Source organism: Aythya ferina, assembly GCF_964211825.1.
Source record: "Aythya ferina genome assembly, chromosome: 1".
Lineage (NCBI taxonomy): Eukaryota > Metazoa > Chordata > Aves > Anseriformes > Anatidae > Aythya > Aythya ferina.
This window is the reverse complement of record NC_140296.1, coordinates 122,084,527-122,094,334: the sequence shown is the minus strand read 5'-3', so window position 1 is coordinate 122,094,334 and position 9,808 is coordinate 122,084,527. Positions and strand designations below refer to the sequence as shown.

General features: G+C 49.9%; 1 protein-coding gene across 1 annotated transcript in view; it reads left to right on the top strand.

The window, feature by feature from the left end:
- The first annotated feature begins 841 nt into the window (after positions 1-841).
- The window catches only part of CASQ2 (calsequestrin 2), a 28,520-nt gene continuing 19,553 nt past the window's right edge, over positions 842-9,808 (top strand). Inside the window, exon 1 of the mRNA XM_084500488.1 lies at positions 842-1,484. Within this exon, the coding sequence (XP_084356614.1) occupies positions 1,251-1,484 (234 nt within the window). The 5' untranslated portion in view covers positions 842-1,250. The remainder of the gene's footprint in view (positions 1,485-9,808) is intronic.

The following is a 9,808-nucleotide window of genomic DNA, read 5'->3' as shown; positions in this document are numbered from 1 at the left end:
TCACCCCGCTGGTGGGGCTGGCTGGCAGCCAGCTGGCCTGCCTCCCCGTCCCTGTCGCTGCCAGTCATGGGGTGGTGGTGACACCCCGCTCAGAGGAGGGGAAGAGGTGAAAGGCTGTGCCACCAGATCAGGAACAGGGAAGCAGTCATGCTTTCCCATCTCACTTGCTGGGAAATGCAGCAGAGCTGCATGGAAAGACCCTTGGGGACAACAGGCAGGTCCCCAGAGGCTGGAAGGTGATGGTGACATCTGCCCATCACCTTGAGGAAGTCCTTTCCTCCTGCCCCAAGGCACCAGCCTGGGTCTTGCCCTTCATCCCCCTTAGTGTGATCACGCTTCATCCACTCGCCAGCAACGTCTGGAACTTGGCAGCTGCTGCGGGCATGGGAGGTGGCAAAGCAAGCTTCCCTCTGCTTTGGGGTTACAGCTGTGAGAGGCAGGTCCCAGGGCTGGCAGATCTCTTGGTACCTCACAAGTGGAGGAAGCACTTCGGAAAAGAGCTTGAATTCCAGCAAGCAGCTTGGGTGCATGCCCCAGGCAGCAGGAGGAAGGAGTCCCACTTAGTGCTCACCTCCTTTGCCGCCAGGGAAATGTGGCTTTTCCTCTAGTGGTGCCGATGAACCTCTGAAATGGTTTAATCCGAGCTCTGCTATCCGCATCCTAATCACTGTGATGCCCAAGTGGTTACAAAGAGAGACACCCTTGTTGCAAAACGCAGTCGGTGTCTTCTATTTTTGCTAAGCCCTGGTAGGATGGATCGTACCCCGGCTCTCTGTATAAATGAAGACCGTCCCTTCCCAAAACCTGCCTCTGTCCTCCCAGCATCGGCATCCTCCACTCCCTCCCGCACTCCCTCTCACTCACTCCCTCGCTCTCAGATGATGCAGAGTGCCAGCAAGTCCCTCAATGGTGTCATATCTGTCCTTTTTATTCATTGCAGGGTTTATTTTTAGCCTGAAACAACTGCTTCCTAAAAATGGAGTTCCTAATGACACGGGAGCCGGACACAGCTATGTAAGGTATCCAGGGCTTGGCCTGACAGCTTCTCCTGTCTGTCTTTGTTGTGAGCCCAGGACAGCAAAGTTTGCTGCTTCCCAACCGCCTTGCAGAGTTTGGACTGAACACTAGGAAGGCAGCAGAAAGAGAAACTCGGTTCAAACTTCCCCTGGAGCCCTCGGCCTCCTTCTCTTTCCAAAGGGAGAAGGAGAGAGACCTTTGCCTGCCCTCCGCTGCACTCCCAGGGCTCCCCCATGAAGGCGACTTGCTGGATTTTGGCAGGCTTTTGCCTGCTTTTCTGCTGCAAGGCAGAAGAGGGACTGAATTTCCCCACTTATGATGGGAAAGACCGAGTGATCGACCTGAACGAGAAGAACTACAAGCAGGCCCTGAAGAAGTATGACATGCTCTGCCTGCTCTTCCACGAGCCCGTGAGCTCCGACAAGGTCTCCCAGAAGCAGTTCCAGATGACGGAGATGGTCCTGGAGGTAAGCACCGCTGCGTGTCCCCCAAGGGTCAATGCCACAGCGTGCTCTGAGCTGTGGAGAGGAGCCATGGGACAGGGCAGTCGGAGGGTCTGGGGGGGGTCACCCAAAGCTCTGGGTTTGAGTTAGCCCCTGAGCTCTGTGAAGCTCAGGGAAAAGCCTCTGTCATACTCTTCTGAGTTGTTTGCTGGGAAATAGACTTTCTGGATTGTGCATCGGAAACCCAGGAAAATCGAGTAACCTTGCAAACCTCGGCAGCATGAACTCAGCCCAGCTGAGCTTTTCTAAATCTCGGCACAGGTCTGGGCACACAGCAAGAAGTGTTTAGGTCCTTCCTCCTTCTATGCAAGCTAGAAATCCCCTTGCTTTCTGGATGCATTCCTGTTTCCTATCCCACCGGGAGCGATCAGCCAAGAAGCCCTACCGAACTGTGCTGCAAACGGGTGTCCCAGCTCCCCATCTCAAAAGCTCCCTGCTGGTGCAGCATTAAATTGCTTTTTGTTTTTCTGACACTCGGTTGCCTGCTTGGAATAAGTCTGTGGCTGCTTGTTAATACAGCCATTCACTTCTGTGCTGGAGAAGGAGAAAAAAAAAAGAAAAAAAAAAAAGTTGTTAATTCTTTGGTGAAAGAATGATTAATTATCCCCAGTAAAATAAATCACATTAAAAATACAAAATAGGTTCATAGCATTCTTTCTTGTAGTGTGGCTGTAATCTAGGGAATTACACAGCAGTAAACCTAGATGGTTAGGTGTTGATTTCCTACCAGGAGCTTAGAAATATTCCCTCAGCTAAAAGGCACATTTGAGAAGAAAGTGAGAACTGCAGAAGAAACACATGAGCATCGTCAGACCCAGAGAAAAAATGCATTGCTCCCCTGTAATTATAGTAAACGTGAATTAGATAATATGCCCTCTGAGAGCTAGGACCTGAGAAAGTCCGAGGCAAAGTTCAAGGTCTACTGATCTCCTGAGAAAGCTTCACAGCAAGAAAGATTCAGAAACTAACCAGGTTTTACTCACCTGTCAGGAAACAGTTACTTGCTCCAGGTGAGTGATCAAATAACACTTGGCAAAGAAAAAATAACCCTGGAACTCCAGCTGAAAAGTTCACGGTTGGTGGTATAACCACATTGTTATTTAATAGGATAGCTATTTTGTGCGAGAGGGACGGCAAGCATTTACTAAGTGCATATTTATAGAAACCTGACAGAAGCAGGTATTGACTGTGCACTGCTGGCTGTACTCCCCGTGACACCTACAGCCCAGTTCACAATCGACCATATCAAGGGTGCAATGGCCACAACACAGCATAGGTGAAAGCCTTTATTTTGCTGGGTTTGATTCAGCAGTGAATACGTTGACTTAGGACTCTGGTGATTTGGTTTCCAATCGCCTCTCTGCTGTGGGCTTCTTATGTGACCTTGGGCAAGAGATAGAGGATTAGATCCGCAGCAGACTTTGTGTAATTGTAGTGCTGCTGTCCACTAATGCTCAGCTACGAGCTAACTGTGGCACAGAACACCCTGCACTTGCGGCTCTGACCTCAAAACTTCCCCAGCACTTGCGGTGCTGATTCAGTGCATGTCTCAAAGTTTCAGTTTCCCCTGGACAGGGAACAGCTGCAGCAATCTCATAGCCTGCTATGCAGAGAAAATCCAGCATAGGACACAGCCCAGCAAGGTGTTGGTTCTCCCAGTTACTGTATTAACTCAGCCATGGCAGCAAGCTGGGTTTTAAACTGTTCCTTTTCTGAGAGCATTCAAACCTAACCTCCCTCACCTCAAACCATAAGTTTTGTGCAGTGGGGATCACTCTCCATCTCCCCTGCCTGTGGTAGGATGTCTTTCTGGAGCATCTCATGTGTTTTCACCTTATTGTATTAAGGATTTAATGTCTGACTGACAGCAAGATGTGCTGCTTCCACAGCCTGGAAAACTCTATGTCCTTAGCTTCCCTGACATAAAATGTCACTGATCTCCATCATTAGGAATAATAGGGATCCTTCATCCAACACACAGCCAGGTGTGGAGCTGGGCAAAGATCTGAGTTAGGTGTCTAAGAGTTGTGACCTCCTATTGCCTGATGCACACAGGTATGTGTGTACACAGGAGAGAATGGACTTCATGGACGTTAAGTCCTGAAAACTCCAAAATTGTCCAACCTCTCTGTTTCTCCCACACGCACTTTATAAGAAAATTAAAATTCAAAAGACCAAAGGCCTTAAAAAAATATCTTAATGCCAAAAAAAGAACAGGAGAGATCCAGTGCCCAGGTCCCTCCACATTTGCTAGGAGAAACTCTCAGATGTGCCCTGATAGTAGACGACATGGCACGTTGTCAAAGCAAGCAGGATTCCCAGCAGTGCCTGCCAGTTCCTTCACTCTAGACCAAGACACTGGTTTAGGCTTCAGCACATGAAAAAAAGCCCCAGCTACAAAGCACCCAGGAAGGGATGGGCATAGATAACACCCTTTCAAACCAGGAACAAACTGTTCCTTGACCATGAGCATGGTTTCATTAAAATATGTGGCTCATGGTCAGCAACAAGGCCTGACGGGGGCTTCTTGCATGCATGAGGAGTCCCTGGGTCTCTGGTAGCTAACAGGGCTTGAGCTCACATGGCAGACTTTCCTTATTTTAGGGCACTGCAGTCTCTTCCCTTCCAAGTCCCCACTCTTCATGAAGCTTGCAATTATTTAATTACATCAGAGATCCACACCTCTGGAAAACTTGGCTGGAAACAGCCAAGAGCTTGAAAAATCATTCAGGAAGGCAAACCAGGAAGGCAGAGAGAAGAGAATCACAAGGGTCTCATTTCCTTAGGGAAACTGGCTGAAAACCTGACAGCACATGAGTTAAGCACATGCTTAAGGACTCAATCAAACCTTATCTATGAGCAGCAGGATGAGGAGAAAGCGATACAGTAGGAAACATTTCCTTCCCATGACAAAAGTCCAGTGTGCAGGACTGACTGACACTGTCAAAAGGTCAGGGTGCACAGCAGATATCCCCAGAAAAAGGGATGTCATCGTTACACTGATGTTAGAGCAGGACAGCACACGACATCTTCAGCTCCCTGCACCCAGTCATACTGGGATCCATCACTGGATTCCTGCACAGCCCAGGATGCCTTTCCAGTTTGGAAAGGCAGTGAAGATGAAGACCATCAGCTGGCCCGGCAGCTCCTGTTGGGTATTTCCTGGTGAGGACAGGGCCTGGGGATAACCAAGCCCCTGTGAGAGCACCACCAGTAGCTTTTTTGGACCATCCTTTGCAAATGGCAGCAGCTCCACAGATGGCAGTGCCAGCCCCTCAGGCCCAGGTGGGAAGGCTGGGGCTGTTGGGTTAGTCCATCAGGAAAACAGTCAAAGCAATGGCTGGAGATACAGCTGCCTACTGCTGAGTAGCCAGGGCAGAAAAATGTTGGGAAGGGATTGTAATACACCAGCAATCTAGGGCAGAGATGCATGAGCATGGCTGTTTCACAGCTCGAGGTAAGGGGCTCTTATCCTCCTTTGCCTTCCTTTCTCCTGCCCCACTCCCCGTCCCACTCAGGACAATACCAGAGGTTGGACCAGGCAGTCCTGAAGCTAGCAGTAGCTGTTCCTGCTTTGTGGCAATGTTTCTAAGAGTCCTGCATGCCTGTGAGGTGAGCACAGTGAAGAAGCAGAAGACACACAGCCAGACACAGAGTTTCATAATGAAGATATAACAGACAATTAAGAAACAAACAAAAATACTAATTGTCCTAAAATCTCTCAGCTTTAATAGATGGCAAAAGAGGACAAGAATAATGGAGTGAAACTTTAATACCCATTCTGCTATTATTCTTCTCTGTAGCTCTCCTACCATAATTCCTCCTGCCCCATACCACCACTTCTCAGACCTTCTCCCCTCTCCCTCTCATCTCTGAACCCTTCCTAAATACTAGCATAGCTTTACTTTCCAGTGGGCCAGATTCAGCCTCTAGGAGTCATGTAACGAGAATAATGGGCACCACGGTTAGGGGCTTTCCTTTTGCACATGAGAAGCTCTCTCCAGTAACTGAGGTCGTCTTAGGGCATAGCAGGCTGCATGTGATGCAGGATGCCATCCCCATTACACTCTCCTCCACTGAAACTTGCTCAGATCTTGCTCCCCTGGATCGTTCTTCCCTTGTCATGTGTATGCATATATATATCCTTTAAGAAAAACGAAATCAGTCAAGCCCAAATATTTTAGGCCCATCCATTGAAATAGTGTCCCTGGGCTGAAATGCCATGGGGAATTGCCCTAGCACAAATCAGTCTGCTCAGAGGTAGGACAAGAGGGATGTGGTGTTTCCCCATACAGATCAGCTCTAGCAGCTGCCTGACCTCTGGCGATAAATGGCAGAACAAAGTGAAACCCCATAATGTATTTGGCCAATTCTGTAATACAAAAAAAATCCTCCTGTGAACCTGGTGATATGAGTCCATGAGGTTGCATTGCATCCCTCTCCCAGTGCCCAAGAAGGGTCAGTAACTACTTGTGTTGTGAGAGGGACAGATAGATTCTGAATTCAATAAAAGACCAGAGTTAGAGTGGGTATGAGGTCTAATTCACTTAAATTCACTTTCTTTGAAAATGCTTATGTTCATGAGACAATCAATGCCTCACTACAGTTTTCTGGGCTGGTTAGACACTTTACACAGGACATACTCATTGAGTGCCACAGAGTCCCTGTGTCCCTATAGAGCAAGTCCTCAGGGTGAGGGATGAGGCACACCTGGGTGGAGAAGTACATGCAGGAGCCTACAGCATGAGTACCTTGTACATACCTGTAATAAAAGAGGTGCTTTGGTTTCCATAGCTACTAAAGCACTGGTTTCCACAGCAGATAATCTAATGCAAAAAATAAGGGAGGAAGAGAGAGAAAAGGAAAAAGTGTTCACTGATTACTTTGCCCTTTGAGACTATGTAAGTAGGTCTCGGTTCATCAGCCGAGAAAGGGAGCTGATTTTTAGCAGCAGCACTAGGAGGATTTCACTCACTGACATGCCAGTCACAGAAGTGAGTTACAGAGAGCTCCCCATTTTGTAGATGGGCACATTGACAGCCAGGGGCAAGTAGGTGACTTGGTCTTTCTGTAAAACAGTGGTAGAAACAATTTTGAAGACTACTTTACCTGTTATTGCTTCGTTTCGTTCCTTAAAGGCCCTCCATCAGTTCTCATCAGTGAGTTTGGACTGGCTGTACGAGCAGCTTCTAGCATAAGACCTCATAAGTGGCCATGCCACTCTTTGGAAGTCACTATTCATAGCCACGGTGATCAAAGCTATACAAATACCACCTGGAGGCATGGCAGACCCCTGTGAGCTTGGGCTCACCTGCTGACACAACGCAAAGCCAAGTCTGCCATGCAAGTCCTTAAGCCATTTGGAGACTCCTTCCAGGTCAGCCCTCCATTCAGAAACACAAGCGCTCAAGAGATGAGGAAAAACTTTGAAAAACCCATCATCCTAGGTCTCAGTCATCCTGCCACACCAGTCAAGTTCCCCCCAAAAAAGTGCCTGTGGGGGTTTCCAGTGCGTTTCTGATTCCCAGGAGGCAGGATCCCACTCCTATATAATAAGGCACCTTTGTCCTATCCTTGTGTGTTGTAAGTGGGGGCCTCAAAAGGCCTAGCCTGAGCTCACATTCACCCACACAGTGGGTGTGTGGTATTTATTGTCATCATTTCACATTGTCTGCCCCAGACCTTGACATTTCTCAGGAGCCCACCTGTGGCTGGGGCAGCTGCTGCCCTGCAAGGCAAAGCGGGTGCCCTGATCCACGCTGCTCTGGCTCACACTGGCCTCTCTCCACAGCTCGGTCTGCCAGTGCCCTTCATCTAAAACCAAGCTAATCAGAGCCTGCAACTGCCCTTCATTCATGCCTGAGGTTCACTGGTGGGGAGAATGGAAAGGAGATAGGATAATTTTCTTTAATGTCCCAAGAGGGAGGAGAGCTATTTCAGCAGAAAGCCCGAGGACAAATGGGCTATGAATAAACCAAGTCTGGAAACTAGGAAGCTCCTAATCACTAGGGGAAGGAGCCAAGGGGATAACAGCCCTGTGAGTTTTAAGAGGACATTGACCAGTTTATGACAGAGATTGGGTAAGCTGGTCCAAGGTCTGGTGACTACAGGTGTCCTGTCGAGGCCTCTGTCCTTAAAAAACAGGCACCCAGGTAAAGAATTGGTGGTGGCCTAGGAAAGAACTGACTTAGCAAGGTCCAAGTCCTCCTTTCTTTATTTCCTTCGCACTCTGGGATTTACCTAGATAGAAAACCTTGCCCGAGGAAATGGAGCAAGCAGCAGCACTGCAGATCCGAGGCTGTCCCCCCCTGTCGCAGCGCCCTGGGACAGGCAGTGCAGGCTCTGCTGATGGGGCTCATTCCTCTGCGCTTGCTGGCACGGGCCAGCTGCAGTACATGATACCTCCTCTTTCTGGGAACTCGGTCCTGCCCTGGCAGCAGCCAGCTAGCAGATCCCTGACACCAGGTGACGTCCCGGGGAGGGGAAGGGGCTGTGCATTGAGCACGCTTCCCTCCTGCAGCACCCGCTGGAAGGAGCTGTTTGGTGCCCTGCATATGCCTGATGAACCCAACCCTCACTTTCAGAGCAGCCTCTCTGACAACAAGGCAGTCACTGCCTCACTTTTGTGACAGACAGCTCCCAGATTGCCCCTCCTGTCTCTGTTTTGCCACAGGGGGCTTGGTGGGGTGGCCCCTGGGCGCTGATCCAGGCCCACCAGCAGGAGAGCTGGGGTCACCACATGCACGCCCGCACACTCAGGGCTGTCCTTGGCGTGCAAAGCTGCCCGGCCGAGTCGGCAAAGCACCTGTGAAGCGGTGCCAGCAGCGCTGGCTGGCAGCAGAGGCAGGTGGCCCCTGCCCCGTGGGCGCTCGGTGCCACCGGCATCGTCCCCGGGTATCTCGGGGGGCTGCGCTGCGGCCTACAGCCGGCTAAAATTAGGGATGCCCGGGTGCGGATAAAAATACAGCCCTCGCTATGTGAAACCTTCAGGGAGGCGGCCAAAGAGCACATCATATGCCTGGCCGGGCTGAGTGGCCGCGTGGCAATTAAAGGCCTGGGGCAGCGTTCTTGGAGTGCTACCTGCGAAGGCCACCTCCCGTGCAGGGCCTCCGCAGGAGTGACCTTTGGGTGATCCATATTTGGGGACTTGCCTTTTAGTCGGAGAAGCAGCGACCCCCTGAGAGGGATGGTTTGGCAATAAACAGCCTCCGCAGGCTGCCCTGGTGGTGGAAAAGGGCAAGAAGGTGGCACACACTCACTCTCTCACAGCCCTGCTGCCATTTCCTGCAGCAGCAATTTCTCAGGAGTCTTCTGCCCCTTCTCTTTGACCACCATGATGCTCCGGGACCTGTCATTCACCAGCCTGAATTTTGCAGGGACCTGAAATTTTGCTGCTGAGGGATGCAGGGTGATGCTGCAGGGAACAACACAGCATTAGGAAGGAGGGAGATCCCTCTGTTTTCTTTCAGAGTGCCCGCTGGCTTGCACAACTGGGAAGCCAACCATAACATGAAGCTGTGAGTCCTGCATAAGGCGTCCAAGCCACTGGGGACATACCCTAGATTCTTGCCATCTCCTCCTGTTTCTGAGAACAGAAGTATTAATGTTTTGAGATATAAAGTCATCAGCAGCCTCAGCACCAGCATCTTCACATCAACCAGGTTCTTCACATCAACATAAACTGCAGCTTTAAAGAAAACTGGGGAGAAGGAGCAGAAAATGGAAAGGAGGATGCATTGCTTGAGGGACCTTCCTTCATCATCTCCTGTTCCTCTCCTCCTTGCATTGCTGAAATTTAGCTCTTCCACCACTGCCAGCTTGGGAAACAGAAATCGCCCAGTGCTTAGGAGAAGCTTACTCCCAACAGCTCTCATAGATACCCAGATCTGCATGCCTGGGCTGCTGGGGAAGGTCAGCTTTGCTTCTTGTGGGGGCACCAGACATGCTTTTAAAGTTAGAATGAAAATCCAGGCCAGAAAGACATAATGTCATTCCACAATGAAAAACTGTCCATGCTGGGACACCAACCCCTTCTACTCGTATTTGTAACCCTCTCAGATGGATTTTTTCTGCCATTTGACAGCCAAAACCAACACCAAATGCAAGGTTCAGCACAATCCCTGTTGTCTGCAGCTGAAAGAGGATCGTGGCCAGACAACCTGTCACATTTATAGTGGTGGCACTTCTGCTGCTCTGTAGCCAAAAATTTCAGAAGGACCCTGTGAGCCTAATTAAATCTTCTGAAAGCTTCCCATCACCATACACCTAAGTTCAGATGGATGTTGTAG